Raw genomic sequence first — 17,894 nt, 5'->3', positions numbered from 1 at the left:
GAAAAAGGGTGTATATTGTGTACACTGTTCCTTTAAAGTCTAAATAAGAACAGCCGGAGCACGTCAGAAGCAGTCAGATAAACGTTACTTAGCTACTGTGTTTACAGACAACTGTCTGTGCGAGTCCATAAAACCATACGCAAGAGTAATTAATTTTTTCTTTTTTTTTTTTTAAACCCAAAGTTTTTTTTACTATATGCATATAATATTTTATTTCAAATTAAAAGGAAAGCTGAAAGGAGAAGAAAAGAGTAAATCACTGGGGGGGGGGGATGAGAAATTATAGGCACCCCCGGTGATTGTAATAACTTACATGATACCGGTTTCTTCTCAGCAAGCATCATGGAGCATGGATCATGGACCGGTTTCTTCTCTCATTGCACAGGTGCGCATGCGCAGTAGAGTAAAGGGCAGAACTTTAACATACAAGCCAACCTTTTCACTTTTCTGCCCATGCATCTGCCCCTGGCATTGAAGAAAGAAGGAGGGGAAGAAGGATCACTCTGTGGTGCTTACTAAGAAGTAACCCAGGCCAGTGCAGTTTTCTGCAATCAGGAGCAAAGGCTGGGGTATCATGTAAACGATTACAATCATTGGGGGGGGGTGACAAACATTTGGCACCCCCCCCCCCAGTGATTTACACTTTCCTTCTCCTTTAAAAGGGTAATTTACAAATGCAGCTGCAAGTGAGGTTGCACTATAATAGACACTATTGTTGTCCATTGTGTACATTCTGCTTCTTTTACTGATTTACACACATGCACCTATTGATACAAATGGACCCTGGAGCTACAGCCACCCTTAAGAACGTGGTGATAATTCCAGGGTTCCCACAGCAGGTTGTGTCAATAGGCACGGCAGACCTGCACTCAAAGAATCATATGAAAACAGACAAAACCCCAACTCTGTAAATGCTAGCCTCAACTTGCATCAAATTGCAACCACATGCACGCACAACCGCATTTGTAGTGAAGCATGGGGCACAACTACTTCGGGCACAACTCCCTAAGAGGCTGCAATTACATTGGAATTATGAGAAAGAATGCTGCATTTTGGGTAAAAAAAAACATGCTGATTTATGTCCAAAATGGCACTTTGCACACTATACTTGTGGTCGTTAAGTGACCCCTTTTAGTGTCCATTAAGGGCTTGTTTTAATAAACAAATTATCACAAAGAAAAAATATATTCATTAACGGAGGCAGCATGTTATTCTTTAGTGTCATATATGTAGAGCTAACTGGCAAATGATGAAACTTTCTGCCCGTGGGGAAATAAAATGTAAACAACCCCACATTTAACATAAGAGGTTTTACATTGTTACTATTGTATAACTACAAGCTAGTTAGCATTATACCCATTATCCAGAAAGTTCCAAAATCAGCCTATTGGGTTTATTTAATGTTTATATGATTTTCTGGTAGACTTAAGCTATGAAGATCCAAATTACGGAAAGACCCGTTATCTGGAAATACCCAGGTCCCGAGCATTCTGGATAATAGGTCCCATACCTGTACACAGATACACACAAACACCCTCTTCATCTTAAATGTTTTTACCCATTGCTCTTTTAAAGGACAGTCTGGAAACTCACCCATAAAATCAAATGAGTTAAAAAAAATTTAGTTTTGCTAAACAACAGAGCAACACCACAAATATCACTGCAGAGGAATTGGGGCAAGTAAGCTAGCACCTCAGGGTTAACAGAACAGGAACAAGGGAATAATGCTGTGAATTAGGTTAGTTCTGTGTTTAATGGCATAGACCTTACCTGCAGTGCACTGTTTAGGAAGCAGCTATTTTGTCCTGGCTCATTAATCAGGCCTTTGCTAGGAGCAATGGATATTGAATTACGTGGAGTAAACATCTCCTGAACTCCTCCTCGACCTGTAGCAAAATAATTTCTCTTCCAGGACATCATTGATACAGTCAAAATATGAACAGAAATAAGATGTGTTTTCAGCTGGCTTTGTTTAAATCCTGGTACAAATTCCTCCGGAACAACAGCATAGACAGCGAATCCTGATGCTGATGCAAGAATAAAAATATCTGAACTGAAGAAGAAATATCTGTGTTCTTAGCAGAATATTTATTTAAAAAAATCCTTCATGCAGAGATATCCATTGAAATTTAAATACTGTAGGTTTTGTCAGTTACAAGATATTTAAGGTCAAGTAGTGCCGAAAGCAGCCGAAATACTGTTCTTTCCCAGTTTCAGTCCTTCCATGGGATGATGTCGCACAGCAATTCTACACAGATCAAGCAAGTGAAGGGAAAAAAAACAAAGTGGCCACAACCCACACACAGTAACAGCACTTCTCACATGACTGGGTACCCCCCTGTGGATTGCAAAGGAGGAGTAGAAAAAGCAACTTCAACAAGGGCAGGTTACAGCACGATATTGCAGGAATCTTCTATTTTGTTTGCTATCCTGAATACGATCCTGTTAAAGGCTTTGATATATCCACGTTCCTCTGCTTTGAACATCCAAACTTTGTCTGTTAATGACTAAAAATCCCAGGAAGCTTTATAAGAGGTGAGAATTGGGAAGTAATACGTCACTTAATTACCATTCCGCATTGTTTGATGGAGTTCTGCCAAGTCTTGAAGCCTCACCTCACAAAGAGAACTCAGACTCAGACAAGAGAAAACAAAATAGAAAAAAACAAGCATGGGAAGTGGTGGCAGGTTAAAAACACGGATCCAAAGATAGAAAGCTCATTCAGGAAGACCATTTTAAAACTCTTTTATATAAAGCCTAAAAAATTGTTTCCTTCTTTTTATGTATTCAAGGCCATTAAAATATATATTTCACCAAATTTAATGACTGAATAATTGTTAACTTCAAACCCCATGATTGTGGGTTTTGTGGTGTGGGAAGTAGTTTGGTTCCCCTGTGAAAATCTCTGTGTTATTGTACTGATCCCTTTATATTGAAAGAAAAAGGTTTTTTTATTTAACTTGAACAATGTTTCACTCTTTTAAGAGGCTTCTTGAAGATTTCAGAAACCTAGTTAAAAAAAAACACAGAAGGGCAATTTAGTATGGGAGAATAACATACAAAGTAAAATTTCAGTTGAAAATACAAAAGCATTAGCATCTGAGTCTGCAATTTAGTTAAAAGAATCATGAACAAGTGACCTAAATAACCAGCGTAACAACCCTGCTGACCTAAATTACTACTACATCTTAAATTAAATTAGTGGCTAGCATGATTAGAAGAGGATCATTTAATAATGTCGCTATATATATATATATATATATATATATATATATATATATATAGAGAGAGAGAGAGAGAGAGAGAGAGAGAGAGAGAGAGAGAGAGAGAGAGAGAGAGAGAGAGAGAGAGAGAGAGAGAGAGAGAGAGAGAGAGAGAGAGAGAGAGAGAGAGAGAGAGAGAGAGAGAGAGAGAGAGAGAGAGAGAGAGAGAGAGAGAGAGAGAGAGAGAGAGAGAGAGAGAGAGAGAGAGAGAGATACAACCCATTATAAATATATGTAAGTCTTAAATATATTGATAATGGGTTGAGTGCAGAGGACTCTTGAATGTGTCTATATGTATTTTGTGGTCACAGCCTCATTGCACCCCCGCTTAATGGTTTTAAAAATTAGTGGTGAGCACAACTTTCCCTTGTTATATATATCCTCTTTATTGTATGATATATTTTAAAGTATATATATATATATATATATATATATATATATATATATATATATAATTTCAGTCTGTATTACCTTTGATAACTAGTTTTCCTTACATAAGTGTAAACAATTTTTTTTATAAAAATATATACATAATTACATTGTTACATCAAGATCAACCCCTCCAAATGAAAACCCAGCATCCATATATAAACCCCTCCATACTTTCACATGAATTATATATACCCATATCTATACTAACTATAGTGTTTCATATCACAATAGCCTTTGATATTATGTCTGTCCAAGAAATCATCCAAGCCATTCTTAAAGGCATTAACTGAATCAGCCATCACAACATCACCCAGCAGTGCATTCCACAAACTCACTGTCCTCGCTGTGAAGAAACCCCTACGTTGCTTCAAATGAAAGTTCTTTTCTTCTAGTCTAAAGGGGTGGCCTCTGGTGCGGTGATCTTCTTTATGGGTAAAAAGGTCCCCTGCTATATGTCTATAATGTTCTATTACGTACTTTCTTAAGTGTAATCATGTCCCCTAGCAATCACTTCTATGAAGGAGGAAATGGCAGAACCAATTCTGTTTCTAAGAACAATAATTTAGTTGATTTTGGATGGTATTTAACAACTATTCTACAGCTATATGCAGCCATATGTCAGGTTCAATTAATATATAAGTTGTTTTAGGTTTTCCAATTTTTTTTTCGCTTATGTAGTTTAACTTTGATTTTTATTAGAATAACCAAAGGATGCTGTTCATATTTTGGAGCATTGGTAGTGATAAAATGTATGTTGTGTACATAACATGGAAAATACATTATTATATTAAAGGAACAGTAACACCAAAATATGGAAGCGTAACATATAATATGCTGTTAGCATGCACTGGTAAAAGCGGTGTGTTTTCATAGGTTACATAACAAATAACAGATAAAAACATTGGACAGGGCATATCTGTTATGTGTAGGGTTGCCACCTTTTTTGGAAAAAAATACCGGCCTTCCTATATATTTAGATTTTTTCCCTATTAATAACGTTGGGGTCAGCTTGAAGAGCTTCCCCCAATTCTACAAGGCAGCTTGTTTATATAAACTATAGTAGTCTTTCTGAAGCAAACACACCAGTGCAGAGTAACAGTACATATAAATATATATACATATATTTTAATTACTTTGATACACTTTCAGTTTTTGGTGCTACTGCCCCTTTAAAACAGAGGAGTTTCAGCTACCATAAAATGAGAAGTCGGAGTCGAACGATTTATATATGGACCCCACAGCCCTGTTAAATTCAAACACTGTTAAATCACGGGGTTGTCTGATACATGGAATTTAAAGTAGCTGTGTAACTCCCTGCACCTGCTGTGATTACATAGAATGCCCCTATCACAGGAAATGGGACTGAGACACAGGAGGTGAAAGTACCATAAAATTAAACATTATTAGCTACAGTGCAGAGGGTCATAACATACTTTAGCATTCCTGAAGAAATGCCTTCTAGTAAAAGTGTGGTATGTTTTAAAGGGAGTCCATACATGAGCTGATCACATACCCTCTACACCAGCCCATCTTCAATTCTTCATCTGCCAATGCACCATAACCTGGCTAACATGGTGCATCGGTAGATGAAACTTTCTAAACTCCATAATCTATCGATAGTCAGGCTTGTCATATACAATACACATCCCAATACATTAGAGTGTGCATGACTAGCCTAAAGCTGTTAGAAAGCCAGATGTTGCCAATTGAAACTTAATATTATTTAAGTGGCTGTTGATTGGTCAGAAATGCAACCTTAATAAATGATAAGGATAAACCCTATACAACTTGCTGAAAACCCCAAGCAATATTTATCACACAATTATCTAAAAATATGTAAGATTACTTATTACTCTGTATGCATTATAAAACATATTTATTATTGTTTACTTTGCACAGTGCTTTAACAGAAATTTTTCATCATCTGCCCCTGGCTCAGTAGAGATTCCTATAACATTCATACTATGGCCAATTTTTGCAGCAGTCAGTCAATCAACCATTTGTTATTGGGATATAAAAGGAAACATAGAAAGTCGCTGAAAAGTTGCCTGACAAATAACCAAACAAAAAGAATATACATAAAAATGCATTTTAAAAAATAACACAAATTCGATTTAAAAATGATAAAGCATTTAGCTGTAAATACTATAAAAAATGCAAGAGGACTGTATTCCCCTTGCTTAATTTATCACACTTATCTCGGGGATGCATTAATTATTTTCACGTCACTTCAAACTTATTAACTATGTAAGTTCCTATCCTACAGTGCAGTGTGCTGAGCATGGTCCACTCCCTTGCACAGACTGGGAAAGGAGGCAGCAACAAGTGGAACTGAGGGGCAGGAATAGTAGTGTTTTTGCAAAAAAAATTCAATGAATCAGCCAGAAACACTACTTTTTAAGCACATTCCTTCCATGTTTAAGAGTAGAACGCACTCTTGTTTTTCACACAATACGTCTCCTTTAATACCTTGGTCTAGTTCTAATAATCATTCTACAGACATAGGGAGAACATACAAACTTCTTTCAGACAGTGCCCAGCAATGATAATTAGTAAACTACAACATGGCCCATGCTACAGCCTGCTCTATAAATACTAAAAGACAGATATGGAAAGGTTGACTGTTTATCTGTTCTTAAATGCAGAAAGTGCAACATTTTAAACATAAAAGAAATAAAAGAGTCTGATTTGGATAATGAGCATTATGTTCATTTTAGTGATTTACTTATGAGTTCCATGTTGACTGTTTATCTGTTCTTAAAGGCAGAAAGTGCAACATTTTAAACATAAAAGAAACGAAAGAGTCTGAATTGGATAAAGACAATTATGTTCATTTTAGTGATTTACTTATGAGTTCCACAACCGACAGTTATGACCTCTACTTAATGGTCAAACTATTCACACCCCCATGTTTTCTGATTCAAAAGAGGAAGAAACTAAGGGGCACGGACTATTAATTAACCTCTCTGCTGGGGAGGAAGTGCTGAAATGCACTGACCTCTGTATCTTTCACATCATTAGGGCTTCAGTCTTTTAAACAAAGGCATTTTGCAACACAGGGAATCATTTAGTCTCATTATGCAGAATATAATTCAGAATCAAAAACATCATAAATGGGGGGGGGGGGGGGAAGCGAACAGAGAAATATGTTAATCAGCAAAGATTTGTTGTTGAGCAGCCTTTTTCTTAATTTTTCTTTTTTCTTGTGCATGCAGCATAAACACAACTACACCCCTGCCAATAACTACTTCACTTTCATAATAGGCAGCAATTTGGGTCAGAGTTCCGACAATACAATCCCTTTTTATATGCCAACTAAAACAATGACATTTAATTTTATAAGCATAGCTTGTTAAAATGAAGGAAGCATAAACTTTAACATTCTCTTGTCATAGACAAACCCTATAGAATAGGTTCTCCCATAATTCACAGAATAAAAACAAATAATCAAATAAACATGCATTTGTGTCCTTGCATCACACACACTCACTACATAATAAATGTCTTTCAAGCCTCTTTGAAGTTAACAACGTAGTATTAGTAGTTAATGCAGTATAACAGAATAGTATGGTCAGGAAATAAACCAGATATACAGCACAAGTATAATGTAACAGCATTACAAACATCAAAGGCTGAAGATCATCAAAAGTGTAGTCTAGGGATTAGATCTGCACCCTCTATGCTTTAACCTGAATATGGAAATAAGATCTAGAAATAAGATTGACATGCTCATTTTCTACATCTGGTGAAACCACCCATGTTAAAACAACCCAAACTTATACTTAGCCCTTGACATACAAAAGACCTCGAAAGCAGAGCCCTGGCAGGCTAAAGAAGTCTCGGAGAGAGACTTTTACTAATTGAATTTTAACTGGATTGCAATGAAGAGAAGCATGCATTATTCTTCTGTCTGGCAATAAAAAAAATAAATGCATTTCAAACAGGTGTATTTTTTCACTTATGTTTACTTTAAAAATTCTTTCAAGGGGTTGCAAGTTAAATAATATTCAATAGTCCATTCCATTCAAATTGGCATGACAAGCACGCATCTTTATCAACATAGCTTAAGTATAGTTAAAACATGAATTCAGGCATGCAAGCTCAATGTTAAATATGTTTCTCCTTTATGAATAAACAAATTCCACAGAGAAGTTCAGCAGTTACATGTATGGAGATTACAAGGAAGCATAAACACTAAATTAAATAATGTGCAAATTTGAAAACAACCAAAACAGTCATGAACATTAGTGAAAGAGCAAGTGTTAATACAACAACTTTATACAAATTCAAACATACTGTGTCATACTTGCATGTGGATGATACATTTCCAACCTTCTCCAGGACTTGGTAGGAGAGTTAGCAGGCTTCCACCATCCTTCTTCCTCCCCCTGCCTATTTACAATGAAGACAATCCTCTCTCAGTTCACATTCCTTCCCTACCTGATTGGAAGCAATATTGCTGGGGGAGGAGGCATGGGAAACATGCTGCATCAACACTAAGGGAAGTAAATCACTCAGGCGGTCATTATTCTTTTCAAACCCTAGTCGGTGACAATCAGAGTTCAGCACAATAACCGTCTGCTGATCTAAAATTCTTTATTTTCATGAAATGTAAGTGTTCAACATCTGTATGCACACTGTTTTGTGTTTTTAAAGTCAGTTAGTGTGCTTAAAGGGGTGGTTCAACTTTAAATTAACTTTTAGTATGTTGTAGAATTTGCCAATTCTAGGCAACTTTTCAATTGGCTTTCATTATTAAATTTTTTTTTTTTTTTTTAATTATTTGCCTTTTTCTTTTGCCTCTTTCCAGCATTCAATTGAGGGTCATTTTATCAAAAAACCAAATGCTCTGTAAAACTACAAATGTATAGTTACTGCTACTTCTTATTACCTATCTTTCTATTAAGGCCCTCTACTATTCATATTCCAGTCTCTTATGCTAGGGTAATATGAACCCTGGCAACCAGGCTGCAGAAAATGCAAACTGGAGAGTTGCTGAATAAAAAGCTAAATAACTCAAAAACCACAAATAATAAAAAATGAACAACAATTGCAAATTGCCTTAGTATATCACTCTCTACACCATACCAAAAGTAATTTAAAAGGCGAACAACTCCTTTAAGATGCAACAAGTTCCTGTATAACTTATTTTCACAACTAGGCACATAAAACAGGATTTCACACATGATAAAATATAGCCGCCTCCACAAAATTGTGACATACCACATGGAATGAAAGAAGATTTTCCCAATTGCATGTGCAAAAGAAAAGTGGTACATCATACTAGATGAAACCTTTACCAGCCTAGGAAATACTTGCTCCCTATCAGACGGCTGTTGCTTTTAAATAAAGAATGTAGCTTTTTGTGTTCAGTTTAATATATGAACTTATAATGAAAACATTGAGAGTTTTTTAATTTGAAACCCCAGGCACAATAGTATAGGGACATGCAATAGTAATGGCACAATCAGACATTATCAGCATGATAATGCTCTGTTGTCCATTCAAAAGACTGAAAGACACCTGCTGCTTCAAATTCTCTACTCATTGCACACAAAGAGTCCTTTGTACTGCCTTTTGGGGGCTTGAGCACATCACAGACATGAACATGACAGGCAGTACCATCTTAAATCAGTGTTTGCTTTCTCTAGTTCAGTTTCACAGCAGAAACTGAAGCCTATTAAAACACAATATTTTTAAATAACATGGATACAAACAGTGGAGGGGAAAATCAGCAAGAACTTCACACAGTGCTGTTTAAGAAGGCTTCCTGAAGAAAACCGTGCCCTTCTCAGTACATTAGGTACTATGTCTGAGTAAAGCATAGGGGGTTATTAATCAAAGGTTGAATTTTAGAGTTTTTTATAAGTTGAATGAACTCACGACTGGAAAAAACTTGAATTTTCATGGAAAACATAACTCAGTCCTTAATAAATCAGGCAGACAGAATTCTTTTAAAACGGACTCCTAAAACTTATTTTTGCCAAACTGTGCATAAAAGAGAGGTACACCTACAGTTGACTGAAGGCAGACTATGAACAAACGTAGAAGTGTGTTGTTGCTTGATTTCCACGCTTCATTCTTTTGGACAAGTTACACCTTCTTCCTTAGACCTTGCTCCTAGTCTTTTGGTGATTCCTATTCTTCTTTGTAAGAAAATAAACTTATTGACAGCAGGTCTAAGGGAGATATGTGGGGTGTTTTAAGGCTGCCACAAGCCTGACTGCTATATTTTAGAGACAGCTATTAAATAAATATATATATTCTATAAAAACTTTAGAACATTTTACATTGAATAGATTTATAACAGATCACACTAGACTCTGCTATAAACCTACATTAAAGTATTTGACCATATCTAGCCACAGGGCCTATACATTTATAGTTCTGAATACACCTAGACTGAATTAGGAACCTATTTCTGTATTATTATTATCTATACCAGATAATGTGAAAAATCATGACCACTTCTGAAAAATTCAATATGCATGTATACACTGAGGGGCACATTTACTATTGGTCGAATATCGAGGGATATTTAACCCTCGATATTCGAACCTCGAAGTAAAATCCTTCGACTATCGAAATCAAAGGATTTACCGCATTTCGTTCGATCGAACGATTCGAAGGATTTTAATCCATCAATCGAACGATTTTCCTTCGATCAAAAAAAACTTTAGAAAGTTTATGGGGACCTTCACCCTTGGGCTAACATTGATGCTCGGTAGGTTTTAGGTGGCGAAGTAGGTAGTCAAAGTTTTTTTTAAAGAGACAGTACTTCGACTATTGAATGGTCGAATAGTCGAACGATTTTATTTCGAATCGTTCCATTCAAGTCGTAGTCGAAGTTAATTCAAAGTATTTGTTATTCTAATCCTTCACTCGAGCTTAGTAAATGTGCCCCTGAATGTGTTTAAAGTAACTTGCATTTTTTAAAATTGTCTCTTGATTTTATGATCTTATAATTTATGGAGGAACAAAACCACCGGTTACTAAATGGACAGTCAAGACAAATTCATCTGGGGTGCCATCTAAACATGGTGCACTTTTCAGCAAATAGGAGTAGGCTCTAAGGTAAGAGATTATATTCATTGGGGGTGCTTAACACATTGGCACCCTCCAGTGAATGACTTCACTTGTCCTTTAAAGTGATACTGACACTAAAAAACTACTTTTTAAATATACTGTAAATGTACATTAAAAGTTTCCTATAGGTCATGTTGATCGTTTTTTGCTGAGAGGTTTATTTTTGTAAGTAATTGTTACTTGAAATTTCTAAACTTGACTGTTTTGCCAACCTGACTGTCCCATCTCAGCCTGTCAGTAAAGTTTCTAATAACCATCTCTACTAGCTTCGAAATTGTGTTTACCGGAAATGATTTGCACTGTTTCTGATCTGACCTGATTATAGAAAGAAACAATTTTCATTAAAAACTATCCATATGAGACAATCCGTCAACATAAATTAATATAATGCCTTAACGAAATCTAACAAAAAGAAAGAACAATAAAAAGATGCTTGATACTAATCCTCTGCATTACATAGGGTCAAAGTCCAGAACAAAGAAACATACAATTAGCAAATGTAGATCATCATCTTGTGTGTAGTGCACATAAGGACACGCATATGTCTGGGGTGCCTAGGAGTATGTTATATTACCACATAATGGGTCAGATTCAATCCAGTCAGAATAACTTGTCTATTAAAGTGATACTGACACTAAAAATTTTCTTTTCAAAATATTAATCAACATTAACAGTTACCTATAGGTCATGTTGATAATTTTTCACTGATAATTCTGCTTATGTAATTGTAATTGTTAGTTGAAGTTTCTTAACCTGACTGTTTAGCCAACCTGACTGTCCCTTCTCAACCTGTCAGTGTTTCTAATGCTAACATAGAGGAGCATGGGGTTAAGAAAGGTAATGTAAAAGCATCTGGCAAATACTTTTATGTCAAAATTATAAATGATATATAAAGACAATATTATAAAAGATAAAATAAAAAGGTTGTTTTCCAGATTTACCCATAAACATCAATTGAGTTTTTTAAAGAAAATGTGGCTCAAGGGTAAAAAAGGTTGGGGACCCTTGCTCTATACCAAGACAAATTTACAAGCAATCTTAAAAATCTATAGGTTTACCACTGGAATAAGCCCACAACTTGTGCAATTCAGAAATAAAATTGTCTTCATTAAGAATGTAGACTCCAGTATTACAATTCTTAAATACTGTTATCAATCCTGTTTAGGGAGCAGTTAGGTATAATCAGTATAATATATAACTATATTTGCAAATAGAAGCACAGCTTTTTTTATCACAATGGTACTGAAACCCTCCAATATAATAACCATCTTAAAAATTGAAATGCTTACAGTATAACAACAGTGAATGCATATAATTTATTAAAGCAGGGGAAAAAAGGATTATTTGGCATTTAGGTCACACTTCCATCTAACACTCTCTCAATAAAGCAGTTTGGCACAATTAGTGTTAATATGGTTTCTGTTTTAGTTTTGTTTTTTAGACTTCGTTGGCAGTAGCCACCGTATAAAAGTTTCTTACGTAAGCGAAGCAAGAATTGCAACCACTTATTTATGAAATATTTCACAATATTACACAATACTGTGCAACACAAACATCTGTACAGGTATTTGAAACATCTTTCTGAAACTGGTGGTACCATGACATTATCAGCTAAACAAAGCAAGGATATGCTGTCCTTCACAACTACAAACCATGTCCCAATTATACCTGCTAGTGCTTCTTTCATTTGTAACAAGCTGTATTGAGAAGCCCTGTGTCTTAATAGTGTAAGCAAATTCTCTCCATATATCTTTACACTTTTGATTTAATGTTATATATATATATATATATATATATATATATATATATATATATATATATATATATATATACAAAATCGCAATCTGGAGCACTCCCAAGTAATCGTCACTGCCTAGGTGCTGGTTAAATTATAAATATTCAAATTGGTGAATAAACCGCACTGCCAGGACTTCCATAAGGTGTGAAAAAACAAAAATTATTTTATTTAGAAAATAAAATAATTTTTGTTTTTTCACACCTTATGGAAGTCCTGGCAGTGCGGTTTATTCACCAATTTGAATATATATATATATATATATATATATATATATATATATATATATATATATATATATATATATATATATATATATATAAAGCTAGAAAAATATTAAACACAATGTTTTTGTGACACAAATACTAGGAACAGCATCAGTGGATCTTACATCCAGAGAAGGTGAATTTTACCTTTACTTTCTCCCCAATAGGAGTTGTAAGCTGCAAAGGAGATGTTTAGACTAATGGGAATGGTTTCTCTGTTAAAGGATTTTGCTGTCTGTCCCTGAAAGCTATAGTGTTCTGGAAAGAACAGGCAAGCCAGACCAGTGGGACCACTTCACATATTGGAGCTCACTTTCCACAGGAAGGTTGTCCTGTGGAAAGTATTTAATTGTAGTGAAAATGTTAGGAAGCTCTCTCAAAGCAGGGCACAGCAGTAAGCAGTTCCAGGCCTAGTCGGCCGGGCTCACTGGGCTACCCAGCCAACTATGTTGCCCCCTGCCACTTGCGCACGTGCAGAAATGCGCAATCGGCAAGGAAGCACTAATGCGCAGAAGAGTGGCGAGTGCGCATGCACCGAAGACGTGCGCATGCTCATGCAACCGAAAACTATCTGCTGCCACGGCTTCTGAACATAGAGGTCCGAACTATGGGAAGGTGTCAGAAGACATATGCCTCTTCACGTGCCTCTTCTGCCTACCCCTAGTTCTGGCCCTGGCAGTAAGGTTACGGTCTGTGTTAAAAACTCCCAGAAGGGCTGGGGGTGCTGCCTGTCACTGTAAGGATGACCAGGTGGTCGATGGTGCATTAGATCATACAAACACAATTAATTAAACCTTAATTCATTTTTAAAACCATATTTATTATTACATTTTAATATAAAAACACTATGTATGATCAATGCTAGACCTGCAGGGCCCACTTAAACACTGTGTTTTAATGGCCTTGAGAAAGCTCTGAGTACCGTACGTTGGCCTAGGAATAATTATGTTGATCTGTGACCTGCAACAGTGATGCCCGAATGGAATGTGATTGAGGTTCCAGATAGAGTGCAGCTTGTGGGAGTCAAGGACGTTTGGAAGTTATAGTGTGCAGTGGATGCAAAAGGTGATTTCAGCATTGGAATGGATGCACAGGAGTTCTTGTGGCAGCTCTCTGGGATCCAGATAAAGCGAAGGTTCTGTGAGTAACCAGCTTCCCCCCCCCCCCCACACACACACACACAGTTATCCATACTACCACCAACAACAGTATCTGCTACAGTGGGTAATTGCAGTAAAGGAGGTAATGGGGATATGAGTGGGGCAACAACAGGAAAACGCTGGGACCCCTGAGATATGGACAATGTACATTAGCTGGCACAATCCTTCACTTTGATATATAACACATGCCAAACATCTCAATAGCCACAGCATATTCATCAAGTGAACTTTAACTCCCAAGTGAACTATAACTCCCTTTAATGAGCACACAATAAACTATTCTATGGGAAGCATTGAGTTGCCACCCTGCAGGTCTAGCATTGATCATACATGGTGTTTTTATATTATTATGTATTAATAAATATGGTTTTAAAAATGAATTAAGGTTGTGTTTGCATGATCTTGAGCACCATAGACCACTTTAGCAAATTTTAATGATACTAAAAAAATCCTGAAGGTTGTCAATTTATTGGATATTTGGTTTCTTTCTTTCTAATATTTAAATTGAAGTGTTGTTTAACATCCAACAGAGCACCACCCCATTCTAAATTTGTTTATGGATGGGGTAATTGTTCACATTAGATTTAAGATGCAGTGCCTTGCTCTATACTTGTACGGATGACCAGGCGATTGAAAGTCTAAAGTGTCTAAAGTGTAGAATGAAAGGTACTCTACAGCATTGCTTCTCTAAACTGATAATCTAGCCACATTAAGAAGACTGGTTTCAAAATCTGAATGGACTACATTAAAGGATGCCAACAACAACTTAAATGGCAAATTACTTGACAACTAAAACTTTTTATATGGTTTAGGATACATTTATTTCATGAACCACACTTAATTCACTCAGCACATTGTAAACAGGAAAATTAAGATAATTATCATCAAAATAATCTTGGCTTTACATATAACAGTAGATTTTAGTTCTGAACCTCAATTGTTAGTTTCAGTTCATTACTCCTGCTCCAAAAAAAAGTAAAAAAACCTGTTTTCTTACATAACACTTTGGTATAAATAACTTCGCCACAAAGCAAATTAGTGTTTATATATCTTATGTAACACTGACAAAAACCAACCCTAAATTAGGAGTCACCTAATTGTTGATACTATATTCTCTTTTTTTGACTTGTAATACAATGTATAGGAACAATTGTAAATAAAGATAAAGGTCTACAAGGAGTACTGTGACTCTATAAAAGGTATGGCTTTTAAAAGGACACATATGCAGTTTGTCTGTTTCATAACAATGCAACATTGCATGGTCAGCCTTCCTCCAGCAAAATCTTCAATTCAATCAATGCCTTGTATGTTCTGTGAATAAAAATAACAAAAGTATGAAAGGCATTGTGGGAAATGTAGCCTTGGTTAGATGAGAGCTAGGGTTGCCACCTTTTGTATAAATCAATACTGGCTGGCTCATGATGGGAGGGTCAGTTACGTTGAGGGGCTAATTCTTAGGAATCGGTACGAAAAAGGTAAGACTAAAAGAATTATGGTGGATCAGAGGTGCTACAAGAGGTTTATACAAATTTACGGGCAACTACATGGCCACGAGCACTATTTTACCAGCTAGGCCAATAAAATACCAGCATTGTTTCTGTAAAAGGAAACCACAAAGGACCTTTTAAATTGCAACATTTGTGGGCAGGACTATGAGGCAGTGGCCTGTAATTGGCCAACTTGCTAGTCAATCAAGGGACAGGCCTAATCTGTTTTCAGATTTTTGAAAACCAGATGCAAGGTGGCAAGTCCAGTATAAAAGCAGGGGGGAATAATGAGACAGGTGTTGTGGATGGTGTTCCAGCTTGGTTGGGCTAGGCCCCATCACAACAACAAGGAAAGTACTATTCAGGTTTTGAACATATTGGATGCAATAAGTAAGTAGATTCATGAAACAAAGAATTACTGGAGAGAGAATCATTCTGACTCTCCCACATAACCACCATTATTATCTTTCTCTCAGTGCCTGCCGCTCATCCGAGTCAATCCCACCCCCCAATCAAGATCCAACTGTTAGGGCTCTTACACATGAGCGTTTTTACCTGCGCTCCCCTGCGTTCCGTTTTTCGGCGTTCAGCCGCAGGGGAGCGCAGGAATAGATGCATTTAATTATTTCAAATGGGGCTGTACTCACACAGGCGCATGTAGGCGCCGAACGCAGGTTGAGACGCAACATGCTGCATTTTTCCTGCGTTCGGCGCCTACATGCGCCTGTGTGAGTACAGCCCCATTTGAAATAATTAAATGTGTCTATTTCTGCGCTCCCCTGCGGCTGAACGCCGAAAAACGGAACGCAGGGGAGCGCAGGTAAGAGCCCTAAAGATAACTATACATGGGCCAATAAAAGGCCACAGATTCAGAGTTTGCAGCTTAATGTCCATGCGCGGCCCCATCTGATGAGCTAGCACAACTATGGGAGTTAAAATGTGCTATTTGAAAATTATGGAAAGGTCATCTCCCATAGACTTCATTTTATCTAAATAATCCAATTTTTTAAAAAGGATTTCCTTTATCCTATACTTGATCCAATTAATCCATATCAGAAGCAAAGCCAACCTATCGGGCTTATTTAATGTTTACATGATTTTATAGTAGACTTAAGGTATGAAGATCCAATTTAAGGAAAGATGTTATCAGTAAAACCCCAGGTCCCATACCTGTAGCAGCTACTGGCATGGGTTGTGGGGAACACCCAGCAGACTATGAATAAGCAGCTATATATAGACATGTTGAAAACATAGGTATTTCTCTCTCGCAATATCTGAATGTTTCACAAAGGAGGCTTACCATACAGTTTGAAAGACAATGACCTAAACCACATTCTCACCATGTTATATAACATTCTAGACACTGGGGCTCATTTACAAATATTGGGCAAATTTTCCCCTTGAGCAGTAACCAATGACAACCATCAGATGATTGCTTTCCGTACTCAACCTGAAGTTAGTTGAAAAAAGCTAATCACCAATTGGTTGCTATGAGTTACTGCCCAGGTGCAATTGTGCCCACTGTTTATAACCAGCTTGTAAGAATCAATACTTTGGAAGCACTTTTACTTTCAGTTTTCAGTCTATGCCATGTTAAATGCTAGACTTGAAAATCATAAAAAAAAATCATAGTTACTGAACTATTGTTAGAAAAAGGGGGTACAGTGCAATTTTAAACCGTTAATGGGGAAATGTAATAAGAGTTGCAAAGAAAATAAAAGAATAAGAACAAAAATTCACATTCAGTAGTGTAGTATTACAAATTTTAATTTTACAAATTTTAATTGCGCACTTTAGTAAGTGCTTGAAGGTGTAGTAATCTGTTGAAACAAACAAATTTTTACCTAGGAAGTTTTATTACATAAACTGTGCACTGGTGCAAACTATAACATTTGCAACCTTTCTTCCACTGGTATCAATTTTTGCATTGTGAATATTGTTTCTGTTACTAACTTTCATTACATTCTCCCGTAAGACTTTTGTCTTCTCACAAATTCAACGTGAAATGCAGGACAGCAAACAGCAACTTAATTTAACTGTGTCAGCTGGAATGGCTTTGAACAATCAATAATTGTTATTCTGCTTGGGTGGGCAACCCAGAATGTGACTTATTGAGGTAGAACTTGTCAATAGAACTTATCAGCAAGAAATTGTATAAGACGTTTAAAACATTGCATCAATTGCAATGGCACCTGAGAGGGGCAACAGAGAGCTGTAAGCAGCCATTCCCAAGCAGTGCTCGATAATCACCAGAGGGCTGCCAAGATACTGATGGCCATTTTTGTACATCGAAGACATGAGAGATATATAGAATATATATATATATATATATATATATATATATATATATATATATATAAAAGCAGAACGCACTGCACTATATTGCTGTAAGCCTTTCTGAACAA

The 17,894-nt window shown here is 36.4% G+C and overlaps 1 protein-coding gene across 7 annotated transcripts in view; it reads right to left on the bottom strand.

Moving 5' to 3' along the window:
- The window catches only part of usp54.L (ubiquitin specific peptidase 54 L homeolog), a 77,081-nt gene that overhangs the window by 40,285 nt on the left and 18,902 nt on the right, over positions 1-17,894 (bottom strand). For 4 of the 7 annotated variants that reach the window (XM_018225425.2, XM_018225429.2, XM_041568849.1 and 1 more), the window contains exons 1-2: positions 8,002-8,124; positions 1,771-3,009 (exon numbers count right to left, since the gene is read on the bottom strand). In XM_018225425.2, coding sequence (XP_018080914.1) covers positions 1,771-1,920 — 150 coding nt within the window. In that variant the 5' untranslated portion in view covers positions 1,921-3,009; positions 8,002-8,124. Of the gene's footprint in view, positions 1-313; positions 462-1,770; positions 3,010-7,991; positions 8,133-17,894 lie in introns of those variants that run through there. The other 3 variants (XM_018225427.2, XM_018225426.2, XM_018225430.2) reach the window with 3 other exon arrangements.

The sequence above is a fragment of the Xenopus laevis genome, chromosome 7L (assembly GCF_017654675.1).
Source record: "Xenopus laevis strain J_2021 chromosome 7L, Xenopus_laevis_v10.1, whole genome shotgun sequence".
Classification (NCBI taxonomy): Eukaryota; Metazoa; Chordata; class Amphibia; order Anura; family Pipidae; genus Xenopus; species Xenopus laevis.
The sequence above is the reverse complement of the archived record's forward strand: the minus strand, read 5'-3'. Positions and strand labels throughout refer to the sequence as shown.